Source organism: Haliotis rufescens, unplaced genomic scaffold, assembly GCF_023055435.1.
Source record: "Haliotis rufescens isolate VD_foot unplaced genomic scaffold, xgHalRufe1.0.p SCAF_52, whole genome shotgun sequence".
NCBI classification, from domain to species: domain Eukaryota; kingdom Metazoa; phylum Mollusca; class Gastropoda; order Lepetellida; family Haliotidae; genus Haliotis; species Haliotis rufescens.
In genome coordinates, this window is record NW_025964246.1 from 125,505 (window position 1) to 139,806 (window position 14,302).

A 14,302-nucleotide genomic window follows, 5' to 3' on the forward strand; every position below is an offset into this window, starting at 1 on the left:
ACTAACGGGATCGGGTGGTCAGGCTCCCTGACTTGGTTGATGCATGTCATCGTATCCCAATTGCATGGATCGATGCTCATGATGTCAATCACTAGATTGTCTGGTCCAGACTTGATTATTTACAGATCGCTGTCATATAGCTGGAATATTGCTGAGTGAGGCGTTAAACAAATGAACAAACAAACAAAATATGTTTCTTGAAAACCATTAAGCAGTTCATGAAGATCAGGGTTAGAATTGGTCTACAGCAACCCATTCTTTGTTGTAAGAGGCGACTAACGTGATCGGATGGTCTGGCTTGCTGACTTGTTTGACATGTTTGATGCATGTCATTGTATCCGAATTGCGTAGATCAATGCTCAGATGTCTGTCACTGGATTGTCTGGTCCAGACCAGATTATTTCATTTTGCTAGAATATTGCTGAGTGCGGCATTAAACAACAAACAAACAAGCAACAAACTACTAAACATGATGCCTTTTTAAACAAATTTGGGGCAGTCGGGTAGCCTAGTGGTTAAAGCGTTCGCTCGTCACGCCGAAGAAACGGGTTTTCCGACATGGGTACAATGTGTGAAGCCCATTTGTGGTGTCCCCCACCGTGATATTGCTGGAATATTGCTAAAAGCGGCTTAAAACAATACTCACTCATTCACTTTAACAAATTTAGCATTTAATTTTGTATTTCTTCATTGTCAAGACCATTATATTTTACTGTTTTCCTAAAAATATTTATCAGTATGTCAAGAAGTAGGAGGCAAAACTAACAATAAATTGTGGACACTGTTGATTTGTGACTCAGTTTTCTATAAGTTGCAGGGGCTGTTGGGTAGCCTAGTGGTTAAAGGGGTCGCTTGTTACGTCAAAGACCCGGTTTCCATTCCCCACAGGAGTACAATGTTTGAAGCCAATTTCTGGTGTCCCCTGCCATGATATTCCTGGAATGTTGCTTAAAAACAGCATAAAACCATACTCACTCACTCTAAAAGTTGCATCAATACAACAAAGTAAAATAAATATTTATATTGGCCTGGCTTTAAAAGTATAAATAATTTTTATATAAGAACCTTTTTGAGTTCTTAAACATTCGTCATTCATTCATAAATAAAAGTCCCAACAGAAACAGTGGTATTCTGTACTCATTCAGACCCGGAAATAAAAATACCAGAAAAGATTCTCTATGCTCTTTTATATTATGTATTGAAAGACAATTTTACAAAAAATATCTACAAAAACTATTTGCTCTGGACGTAATGTAATGTTAGTTATGGTATGGAGAAAGGTGTGTACAGATTGGTCACACTAGACTGGCTTGTGTGCTTCATCTGCTGTATCCAGTGTCCATTAAATGCTGATCTTTTCAGGAACAAGTGGGTCATGTCATGAAGGTGGCGACCCCAAGTACGTGATTACTGAGCCGACCCTGTCGACATAATACAAACACTGCTGTAAATCTATGTAATGAGCTTTACGGAATGTCAGGGCTTTGTATCGACATTCATCCAGAGCGATGTATTAGAGATTTTGTACCTGTTCTGTTGATATCTAGTAGAAGTAGGGCTTATACCACACCAGTTCTTGTCTAACTTTTATACCACACCAGTTCTTGTCTAACTTTTATACCACACCAGTCCTTGTCTAACTCTAAACCACACCAGTCCTTGTCTAACTTTTATACCACACCAATCCTTGTCTAGCTCTTAGACCACAACAGTCCTTGTCAAACTCTAAAACTGCTGAATTAATTTGACGATTTTTATGAGTTATCTACTCATAAATTGAAATTTATTAAATATGTTTGAATTTCCTAAGTCTGCATACACCTGTATAATTATACTTTTTCTAAAACCTATCTAAATTTTACAAATTTGAATTATATCCACAAAATGTACCTTTTTTACAATAACAATAACCTGGGTATGCAAATGCCCTATGATGTATTTTTTATTTATTCGTCATTTTCGGTTTTGTCGAACCTTGGATAACTCAAAGTATGTACATTGGTCCCTTCAACTTCAACACAACAGTGTTTGGCTGTACAACATTTTGGCCTGCTATAATACATTGTGTTGTATTCAGCAGTGAAACATAAGATAGGTCACAAACATATTTTCCCAGTGTAAATGCTATCAACATTTCTTCGGAACGAAATCAGTCTTGAACCTTATTTACAGTAACGTTGATTAGTCAACATCACTAGTTTAACATAACAGTAAGTACTACTAAGAGTTATAGCTAAAATGGAGAGAATTATCATTAAACCGCCCGCATGTTATCAGAAATCAGCAAGCCACTGTAAATTGATAATGCCCTCATATTGCTTGACGACGGGCCATTATCACGCCCGTTGTTAGGTGACGTCATAGGATAGGGATAGGTGACGTCACGTTGAATAGTGACGTCATCTAGTTTGTTCTATGACGTCTCCATATTTGTAAAAGTTGGTCAGTGACATTCGTGTTGATCGCAGTAAATGTTTCAAAACCGATATTGTTGTTTCTTTTTATTTGATAACAAATTCCATCCATTTTAGCTATAATAACGGTAACGCTATTTTTCAGGGCATTATCATTTGCAGAAGCCCTTGGTCTTTTCCACTGCCCTCCTTCGTCAGGTAGTTAATGGAAGACCTCGGGCTTCTGCAAATGATAATGCCCTGAAAAATAGCATTACCCTTATAATAAAGAAATTGTCATACCGTATTTGCCATATTAAGTCCCCTGCTCCATTAAGCACTTCCTAACCAAATTCTTGACGAATCTGCATGTAACAAATGTTATATTTTGGATAACACTTTCTTAGTAAAGTACAGATTCTCATACTTTTTTGGGCTGAGTCCCGTCCAGGATTCGAACCCACACTGCCAGAGTGAGGCACCTAATCAACAGCACACAAAACGGGATCGGGTGGTCAGGCTCGCTGACTTGGTTGGTGCATGTCATTTTATCCCAATTGGTGGATCGATGCTCATGATGTCATTCACAGGATTGTCTGATCCAGACTCAATTATTTACAGACTGCCGTCATATAGCTGGAATATTGCTGAGAGCGGTGTTAAACAACAAACAAACAAACAAACAAATCACTCACCAACCATGACTTCATTCGTATTTATTTTATTCACAGATATGACATCATGGGGAACTGGACATCTAAGCCGTACATCATCGATGAGTATGACTCGGATGACTTCGAGGATGACGAAGCAGTAGCCAGTCAGAGAGGCGATAAGGCCGATGACCTGGGGTCAGCTCCGAATGGTGTGAGTGGTCAGCCCAGTGGGGACGTGGTCAGCAGTCTGGTGAAGGAGGTGGAGGAGCTCCTGGGCCATCTCGCCAACCAGGACTACCAGGCCGCTCACGAGGCGGCCATCTTGTTGCAGGGCCTAAAAGCAGGTGACGCATTTTCTCGCTTACTCCTACCCATAGTTCATTGCGGTCAACCTGGTACTCTACCACATGCCAACACGATGTGACGCCTCCGTGGTCTAGTGGTAGAGCGTCCGCCCGGAGAGCGGAAGGTCCGGGGTTCGATCCCCGGCCGTGTCATACCAAACGTTAAAAGATGGTACTTGTTGTTACCCTGTCTGGCGCTCGGCATTAAGGGGCTAAAACAAGGACTGGTCGGCTCGGAGTCAGTATACTGTGTCTGAGTGGGGTATTCATGTTAAACTGCGGCATGGTATCTCAGTGAGCTAGCACTATAAATCGGCATCAGTCCGGACTAGTACAAGCAGACACACACATACACGTGCATGCAAGTCGCTATATAAGTGCTATAATCTTGGACGCGACGTTAAACCCCATTTCACCTCACCTCAGCTCACCTCACCTCACCTCACCAACACGATGTGATGATTCCTCACATCTTATACAGCCAGTTCAATAAATTAGATTTGTTTTAAATCTATTTAATTTTTAATAGTCTACACATTTTGATAAAATTATGTCATGGAATCGTTAAATTTCATTCAGAAAAAATCCTAAAATGTGAAAAACTATTTGTATGGTTGTGGTTTGTTTACGATGGTAGTACAGTTCCACGTGCAGACTTTGAAGCCCTACAGTCATTTTGATGTGTCATACGGTCGCAGTAGTCGTAACACATCTCGATAATGCAAATAAATCTGTAAATATAAGGCTTCTATGACGGCTAGGATTTGAAGAAAAGTATGTCTGTTTACAAATAAGAGAAAAGTGAGTGAGTTGGGTTTAACGCCGCTTTTAACAGTATTCCAGTTATATCACGGCGTGTCAGCTTAACGTGGGAGGAAAGCCCGAAGTGATGCAGGTGTCAGACGTTTACCACTTCAGTGAAACCCACGAGCACGGATATGGTGCAGACAAACCTAGAAACATAATCGGGGCGAACCGGGTTTCGAACCCACAATTATAGGTTTCTGGCGTGCCCAAGGGACGCAACTCTGCACAGTAAATCGCATCGCCTGAGACGACTGGGCCACCCGTGACCCAACAAACAAGAGAAAAGTCTGGTCACATGATTATGCAAATTAGCATGTGGCAGTGGGGTAAAATTATCACTGTGCAACGTAACTTTCTGACTGAATCATTTTCTGACTAAGGAATTTTCTGACTGAATCATTTTCTGACTAAAGAATTTTCTGACTGAATCATTTTCTGACTATGGAATTATCTGACTATGGAAATATCTGACTGAATTATTTTCTGACTGAATAATTTTCTGACTGAATAATTTTCTGACTATGGAATTATCTGACTGAATTATTTTCTGACTGAATCATTTTCTGACTGAACCATTTTCTGACTAAAGAATTTTCTGACTGAATAATTTTCTGACTATGGAATTATCTGACTGAATTATTTTCTGACTGAACCATTTTCTGAGTACATTGTTTGAGAGGAATCAGGGGTTATGTGGCAACCATTTTGTATGACAGGAAAAAAAATTGACCTGGCTTTTATAAAACCGAGATTGAACAAAAGCTATATTAATCTGTCATTGTACATATACTGAACAAAAGAAGTTAGGGAATCCTTAATATGTTGGGTGATATTTTTTGTAGTTAAGACTGAACACACAATTCCATAAAAAAATATCACCAAATATAATTGTGATCCTTAACTTTTTTTGTTCAGTATAGGATGATGTCATATAGGGGTTACTAGCCCAGTGTTTTTCTGCATCATAAATATTATACACTAGGAATAAAAATTATGATGATCAAATGAAAATCAAAATGCAAGATCCATAAAAGCTTAGAATCAAATGGATAATTCTCAAACAATGACCTCTGTATTGGAAGTTAATTTATTTATTGATTTGCAAAAAGTATCGTATTTGGATTCAGAATACTCTTTTTCCTAAAAAAACAAAACGAAAATGCTTCAATTTAGGTGTGTTTTACTTATGTGTGGTTGTCTAAAAACATTCTTTTCCAGTTTAACGATCTCAACTCGCATTGTTTTATAATCTTGAATATATTTATGGAACATCCTTTTAATTTCATAATTATTTTACAAAGGTTCCTCGGAAGAATTGGGAACAACCAATGTGGATTCTTCTAAAAAATCTGTTGCTCCCAAAAGTGGAATACCCAAATCTGGCAAAAGTCGGCTGAAAAAGCCGAAGCCCATTTCAAGCAGTGCCCTTGACAAAAGTGAGGTAGAATCACCTTCAACTAAGGGAAATAACTCTGAGGACACTGCAGATCATGACTCACAGGTTGAATTAAAGAATGAGAAAAATAAGTCACTCACGAACACTGAACCAGAAGTTGATTATATACCCGAGGATGACTTAGTATTCGATGAAAATAACTTGGCAGGGAATTTACCGCCGTCTTTGCAATATTCCGGAGAATTGATGAACAAGGAGGAAATTCTTGCTCAAAGTGTGACGGAACTCAAACGACAAAGTTTGTCGAAATCTTTGTCAAGTTGCCCAAGTGACCCAACAGGTTCTCAAAGCAAGGGAGACAACTGTGACACTATGAATGGGGATAACAGATGTGTGTTGGAGAGCGGTGCCAGGACGCCCGACGGCATGAAAGACTTGGTGTGGGAGATTGATGTGTCCAGTATGACGGGGAGGAAGAAGCCGACCAAAAAACAATCAGGTAGGAACCCGTGAAGATACGGGGTAGAATAGGTCCTCAGCAACCCATGCTTGCTGTAAAATGCAACTATGCTGGTTGTAAAAGGCGACTAACGGGATCGGGTGGTCAGTCTCGCTGACTTGGTTGATGCATGTCATCGATCCCAATTGCGTGGGTCGATGCTCATGATGTCAATCACTGGATTGTCTGGTCCATACTTGATTATTTACAGACCGCGGCATAAAGCTGGAATATTGCTGAGTGCGGTGTTAAACAACAAATAAACCAAACCTATTTTTGCAAGTCAAAGGGAGATAACTTCTTCCAGGTATCCCAAGTCTGAGGACGCCAAGTGTCAAACAGGAAAAGGAGGACGTTACCGAGCCGTACACGCCACCAAAGGTCACGGCCACGTATGAGGACATCGCACAGAGAAAGGTCCTGGACCTGAAGCGATGGTGAGACCAGAGTGACCAGTGTATCCTGTCTATGCGTCAAGGCCAGTTTCATGACAGATGGAATTAGTTGGGAGGGAGGATACTTTTTTAATTTTATTTCTTCAGTAGATTACAAATCTGTAAAAGTAAACTTGATTCTAACGTACCATGTGACCTCTTTAACCACGTTCCAGAAGGGTGAGATGACTAAAAATAAGCATCAAGTGCAAAATTGAAATTTTAGTTAGAATGCTTAAAATAAAATAATTTGAGAAAATTTTATAGCTGAGACAATTTTAGGAGCGAAAAGGACACAAGAAACAACAATTTTTTTGTAACAAATCTAACATTAATGGCATAATTCCTGGCAAGAACACATCGAGCTGCTTATGGTTTGTTTGTTTGTTTGTTTGTTTGTTTGTTTGTTTGTTTGTTTGTTTGTTGTTTAATGCCACACTCAACAATATTTCAGCTATATGATGGCAGCCTTTTTAATAATTGAGTCTGGACCAGACAATCCAGTGATCGATATTGTGAGCATCAGTCCATGCCGACAGGGTATGATAAGGCCATCAACAAGTCACTGAGCCTGACCACCTGAGCCGTTCTAATGGTAGCCGTTCTAATGGCAGCTGTTCTAATGGTAGCCGTTCTAATGGTAGCCGTTCTAATGGTAGCCGTTCTAATGGTAGCTGTTCTAATGAAGGCCGTTCTAATGGTAGCTGTTCTAATGGTAGCCGTTCTAATGGTAGCCGTTCTAATGGTAGCTGTTCTAATGGTAGCCGTTCTAATGGTAGCCGTTCTAATGGTAGCCTGACCACCCGAGCCGTTCTAATGGTAGCTGTTTGTGAGGGTGAGATTGTTACAATGTGTAACTTGACTGACTGGTTGGCTTGTGTGTCTTCAGACCCTACTAGTGTGCATTGTTACTCATGATATCAACCACTGGTTTGTCTGGACATGTGTATTTAAAGGTCGTCGTGATATAGCTGGAGTATTGTTGAGTGCAGGGTACATCGACATTCACTTGCTCACGTACATGTTGACCTGCAGGTGCTGCATCAGTCGTCCCCAGTACAGCAGGTCCTGCGGAGTCTCATCCCTCATCTCCTGCTGGAACTACCTGTTCAGTACCTTGGGACAGGGCAGGTGAGTTGTGTCTACCTGTTAAGTACCTTGGTGAGTTGTGTCTACCTGTTCAGTACCTTGGGACAGGGCAGGTGAGTTGTGGTTGCCTGTTCAGTACCTTGGTGATTTGTTTCTACCTGTTCAGTACCTTGGTGATTTGTGTCTACCGGTTCTGTACCTTGGTGAGTTGTGTCTACCTGTTCAGTACCTTGGGACAAGGCAGGTGAGTTGTGTCTACCTGTTCAGTACCTTGGGACAAGGCAGGTGAGTTGTGTCTACCTGTTCAGTACCTTGGGACAGGGCAGGTGAGTTGTGTCTACCTGTTCTTTGGGTGAGTTGTGTCTACCTGTTCTTTTGGTGAGTTGTGTCTACCTGTTCAGTACCTTGGGACAGGGCAGGTGAGTTGTGTCTACCTGTTCAGTACCTTGGGACAAGGCAGGTGAGTTGGAACTACCTGTTCAGTACCTTGGGACAGGGCAGGTGAGTTGTGTCTACCTGTTCAGTACCTTGGTGAGTTGTGTGTACCTGTTAAGTACCTTGGTGAGTTGTGTCTACCTGTTCAGTACCTTGGGACAAGGCAGGTGAGTTGTGTCTACCTGTTCAGTACCTTGGTGAGTTGTGTGTACCTGTTCAGTACCCCGGAACAAGGCAAGTGGGTTTATTCTAAAGCAGCCTGACGATCGTTGTTGATTGTCCGCATGCTGTATTTCATGATCACAGCCACAGCCCTGTTCAACAAAGCTATCATAGTACTACAACTGTCGTAAGTCTATGCTAAGGTAGGGGATTTACGATCACCTTAGCGCTACGATTGCTTTGTGGAACCGGGCCCAGGATCCCAAGAGTGAGTTATGCCCATCCATCATGATTTTCATCCTTCAGAGTGCTGCGACTGTTCAAGTCGTCCTAACTCTACGATCGCTTTCGGAAGTTAGTACTGTCACCCGTCTCACAAAGCGACCAAAGCGCTAAGGTGATACTTTAACATGGACCTACGACTGTCGTAACACTAAGATTAATGCCTATGCCTTAACATTGACCTACAGCTGTCGTAGCGCTACGATCAGTTTCTAGAACAGGGCCCTGTAGTATCTCCTCCTTGTTGCAGCCTTCCCCCCATCACACAGGAAGAGGCTCTCGTCATCCTGGGATTCCAGCCCCCCTTCAACGAGATCCGGTTCGGCCCCTTCACGGGGAATGTTGCACTCATGAGGTGAGCGATGACACTCTCTACTGCAGCCCCTCGGGGAGTCCGGGACTGACCTCGACCCCAAACCCCCACCCCCGATAATAAATAACCAGTCCCTAAGTGCAATAATCTTGAATGCCACGTGAAACCCCTTTTAGCATATGACTAAATCATTTAGTGGCATTTCTAGGCAACTTGCAATTTCAAATTGTTTCCCAGATTATGTGCTAGTATTTGTGTAGTTTTAGTGTTAGTGTTAAAAGTCCTATTTTTTGTAGTTTGATTATTCTATGTCTACATGTAGTTCTCACGATCACGTGTGCAGGAGCCTCGAAGATGACTGGTCAAATGGTTCCATGTGGGAAAAATAACCGTCAATATCGATCAGCTGCACCGAAGTGCTACGCTTAGGGTTATTATTATTTTAGATATAATTAGTAAAAGCTGCAACTAAAATAACATGATATTGGAATGTATACTTTAAAGTTATATGAGTGGGTAAATTTTAACTGAATCACCAGTAGATTCCAAGAAAAACGTGTGTACAGCTGATTGCTGTTTCCGGCTTAGTTTACGAGAAAATACACAAGGTAATCTTAATCCCTGCATGTAAAAAAAAGCCTAGCAGAACACAAAATACAATTGAAACGGTATAGTGCACACTTTTAAAAAAACATCAAAACAAACGGTAAATTAACATGTCTGGTGATTTTTTATCTCAAATTTCAAATTTGTACTGACCAAGTTTCTTATCACCCGTTTGTTTACGGGAATTCGCTGAAGGGGTACGGAGTAATTTTTTTCTGCACATAATATTCAACAACAACAAATTCTCCTACTGAATCCGCCAGAGGGGGGTAGGTCTCAAGACGAAGTACAAATCTTTTCATGGAAACCGAGAAAGAAAATGCCAAAAATCCATTACTAGCAAAAGGCACCACTTCAGGATCTGTTTGATACATCTATCAATTTTTGGTGAATAATATTGAACAGTTTTCGAGTTGAGCTCCGGAAATAAAATGATTACGGATGGACGGACAGACGAGGCGTCGATAAAAACGAGGGGGATAAAAACAGATTAAAAACAAGTGTAACTTGTTGTAGAGGTACTTGGTTGTAGGAGAGTGACACCAAGCATAGGGTATTAGGTACTTGTTCTACCCGGAACCCTCATGCCTCTAGGCATATGGGTAATAAAAATATTGTGTATGGAAAGTAGCTTCTCTTGACATCTAAACTGTCTGAACGTCACGATGAAAATATAATTTCAATTTTCACAGATGGTTCCGCCAGTTAAATGACCATTTCAAGATCAAAGGGCGCTGTTACTACATGTACAAACCCAACGGAAAGCATCGTACCTCTGGCATCACATCCGATGATGCCCTACAAACGCTGAAGATGGGCCTGAAGGATCCCAACACAGCCTACATCTACCACTGTCAGAACCACTACTTCTGTCCTGTTGGCTATGACGACACGCCACTGCGAGCAGACGAGGCCTACAGGTAACCCCATTCATCGTATAATGGACAGTGTTATCCATGCAGTAAACCAGTCCGATAAAGTGGTATCACAATCCAGTAAATATGCAAATGAGTTCACCAGACAGGAACTACTTTTAATCTCAATACATTGATTCAAGACCCATGAAGATTCCGGGGTAAAATAGGTCTTCAGCAACCCATGCTTGCCGTAAAAGGCGACTATGCTTATTGTAAGAGGCGACTAACCGGATCTGGTGGTCAGGCTTGCTTGACTTGGTTGATGCATGTCATCATATCCCAATTGTGTGGATCGATGCTCATGATATCAATCACTGGATTGTCTGGTCCAGACTCGATTATTTACAGACCGCCATCATATAGCTGGAATATTGCTGAGTGCAGCATTAAACGACATACACCAAAAAAAAAATTATATGTACAATTATAGGTTACTAAATGCAAACTTGTGGTTACTACAATATTAAAATGATTTGTGGCAATAGATTTTGTGCAGAAAACCCACAAGAAATCTACAAAAAGAATGTATTTCAAGTTTTGAGGACAACAGAGATATGGCGTCATAATAGTGATGAAAATTTCGCGTAGAACGAAACCTTTGCAAGGCTTGCTTAGTTTTCTTTAGGGGTGCCGACCTCATGTTAGCTTTCGAAGTTGCCGTGCTATACATGCTTTGAGTGCCCATCATAAATTCTAGTGACGTATTATCCTGTAAACAAACTGCTTGAGCTTACAGAGTGCCATGTTTTGTTTAAAGGCTGTTATCGGTGATTTCAGTAGATTCTGATTGACAACCCACTCAAAATACTGGACACTTGACACAATATATTTTTAACACCAAAGAGTTCACGTTTTATTTAGTCATGGTAGGATGGAAATAAACCTACTGTGTTTTCAATGTAGAGCCAGGTTACCTGTTGATTTGACGTGCTAAAATTAACATTTGAAACCTCACGCTGCTCGTTCGTCTCCAAATTCAATTTAGCGGGGTTTAATCTACAGGTAACCTAGCTCTACATTGAAAACACAGTATGTTTATCTCCTCAATTTACATGAACCATGTTTGAATCTATAAAAATTAGAAATTAACATGTTTTAAAAATGGAGTGAAATTTGAATCACGATAAGGATCATATCACACACCCAGGAGAGTATCAGTCTACCTGAAGAAATAGTGTATTGAGGCATTATGGGTAATTTTCATTGATCATTTTCGTGTTTTTTCCATGTCAGCGGCCCCTTGCCCCAGGAAGAGGTCAACACGTGGATACTGATTGGCGACCCCAGCGCCAGCCATCCCAGCATGCACTGCAAAAGGTATGAACTATTCAGCAAACAGAAAGCCTGGGTTATCTAATTTCATTATTATCCCCCCGGTTTTAAAAACGGGGATATAGCGATCAACATGTCCGTCCATCTGTCTGCTGTCTGTTTTCCTCTTCCGTAGCAGAAATCCAAAACCATTAAATATTTATTGTTGAAACATTTCTATCTAGATCAGTCTAGTTCGGAACTGGTGCCTTTTGATGATTTGGGATTTTTATTCTTTTTATTTTGGTTTTTTTTCATGATTTTTCATGATGAAAAATTTTTTTTTTCCGTTTCCGGAGCAGAACTTGCAATATAGATCAGTCTAGTGGTGAACTGGTGCTGTTTGATGATTTGGGATTTTAAATGTTAAATTTTTTTATTTCCTTTTTTTTCATGATGACAAGTTGGACGTTACTGAAAATGAGGGTAGTGTTCATTTCCAGAGCAGAACTCCAAAACTGTTGAATATTTGTAGATGAAACTTTTTATGCAGATTAGTCTAGTGGAAAAGCCTTTTGATGATTTACGATTTGTGTTTTATTTAATTTTTTATGTTTTCATGACGACAAGTTGGACGTTACTGAAAATGAGGGTCGTGTTCGTTTCCAAGGCTGAACAGTTACTATAAAACCACTGAATACTTCTGGATGAAACTTAATATACAGATCAGTCTAGTTCGGAACTGCTGTCTTTCGATGATTTCTGATTTTGAAAAATACTGAACAGCGTTATTTTTTTCTTCACTGATCTGAAGGTATCCAATGGCAATGAACCAAAAGTGGGTTTAAGTTGCTAAACTTCATTCTGAATTGCACCAGACTCTTGTTAAAATATGAAGGCATGAGAAAAAAACACAAAAAATAACTTTTTAAGAAAAGAAAAATGATAACTGCATTGAACATTACTGTATTTTCTTGCTAATAATAAACCCAAGTATTTTGGGTGCAAGTTTTATTTGAATAAATGCTCTTCTTTCGCTTCTGGTATAGTCAGCTGGAGTATTTGTTTGTTTGTTGTTTTACACCGCACTCAGCAATATTCCAGCTATAAGACGGTGGTCTGTAAATAATCAAATCTGTGATGGATACAAACCAGTGATTGACATCATGAGCATCGATCCACGCAATTGGGACCAATGATATGCATCAACCAAGTCAGTGAGCCTGACCACCTGATCCCGTTAATTGCCTCTTACGACAAGCATAGTCGCCTTTACGGCAAGCATGGGTTGCTGAAGACCTATTCTACCCCGGATCTTCACGGGTCCAGCTGGAGTAACCAGGGCAGAACAAGCACACACAAAACATAGATTTTGAGATTAAACACGACCAGACAGATTATTTCCTGTTTTGGAATTTTTATTAGCTCACCTGACTGAAAGTCAGGTGAGCTTTGTCCGTCATGTGTCCAGTGACATTTTCTCCTTAGAAACCCCTGGACCAATAAAGCTGATTGACCTAGTTCTACGATGATGGGACACAATTTGTTGAAGAGTTTCGAATCAAATTTCAACATGGCCGACCCAAATTATCAAATTGGTCTGACGCTGTCAGTATTTTCAATGTTCTTGTTCGTAGGTGGTCTGACATTTCTACTGATCTAAACAACCAGTCACCCGACTTCCTGGATATCCGTCGTCTGTACCGCGGGCAGCAGAAGAGTAAGACGAAGAAGGTTGGTAGAAACCTTCACTGCATCATAACATTTCAGAAGAGTCACCAGCTTCCTTCGCGACGGACCGGGATTCCCCGTGTGTCCGGACTTCCTGTGCGGCGGAACGGAAGTGGAAGTAGTCCGGTGGCCGGTGCGGGTGACGCTCGCACGTCCCCACTTGCAGGCTACGACTTGAAGAACGGAAGACTGGATGAAGATGACCTCAACTTTGATGAGGACACTGACGACAGCTTTGAGGACGATGTCAACTCGGATTGATCCTGCTGACTGAACACTACAAATGTTTGGCGATTTAAGAAATAAAAAACGAGTGGGAGTTGTTTATCGTACAATCAAACACTGCAGGGATATGAGATATAAAAATTATGTACAACTTCTTTATGGATGTTTGTATTTAAATAATGATGAGTCCCTGAAAAGAATCCGACCTCGGCAAAGTCAGACAAGTCCATTTTATGTACAGGGTTTGGTCTTTCACACATATTCTCAATATTTTCACATCAATTATCTGTACCTTTTCTCCCACGACTGATTGTCATATCTCTCTCACTTTTGGAAGCGATCGTTCGAGGTTGTGAGGCCATGTTCGAATCTCCAGAAATGACATCATGATAGAACAATGTTTTATCGTGAAATAAACCACTCTCCATTCTTCATTGTTCTTTGCGATTTATCGCATACCTATCTTATATAGTATAAGGGTAACGCTATGTTTCAGGGCATTATCATTTGCAGAAGCCCGAAGGTCTTCCATTAACTGTCTGACGAAGGAGGGCAGTTGGAAAGATCGAGGGCTTCTGCAAATGATAATGCCCTGAAATAGCGTTACCATTATTATAGCTAAAATGGATGGAATTTGTTATAAAATAAAAAGAAACAACTATATCGGTTTTTGAATCATTTACTGCAATCAACATGAATGTCACTGACCCACTTTTACAAATATGGAAACGTCCTAGATCAAAACCAGATGACGTCACTATA

General features: G+C 40.6%; 1 protein-coding gene across 3 annotated transcripts in view; it reads left to right on the plus strand.

Annotated features, from left to right (window-relative positions):
• LOC124144030 (basic immunoglobulin-like variable motif-containing protein) overlaps window positions 1-14,018 on the plus strand; it is a 32,261-nt gene extending 18,243 nt beyond the window's left edge. For 2 of the 3 annotated variants that reach the window (XM_048384940.1, XM_048384941.1), the window contains exons 2-9: window positions 3,125-3,393; window positions 5,502-6,095; window positions 6,403-6,532; window positions 7,565-7,660; window positions 8,748-8,852; window positions 10,109-10,336; window positions 11,567-11,650; window positions 13,222-14,018. In XM_048384940.1, coding sequence (XP_048240897.1) covers window positions 3,135-3,393; window positions 5,502-6,095; window positions 6,403-6,532; window positions 7,565-7,660; window positions 8,748-8,852; window positions 10,109-10,336; window positions 11,567-11,650; window positions 13,222-13,576 — 1,851 coding nt within the window. In that variant the 5' untranslated portion in view covers window positions 3,125-3,134 and the 3' untranslated portion in view covers window positions 13,577-14,018. The remainder of the gene's footprint in view (window positions 1-3,124; window positions 3,394-5,501; window positions 6,096-6,402; window positions 6,533-7,564; window positions 7,661-8,747; window positions 8,853-10,108; window positions 10,337-11,566; window positions 11,651-13,221) is intronic. The other variant, XM_048384939.1, reaches the window with a different exon arrangement.
• Window positions 14,019-14,302: the final 284 nt, after the last annotated feature.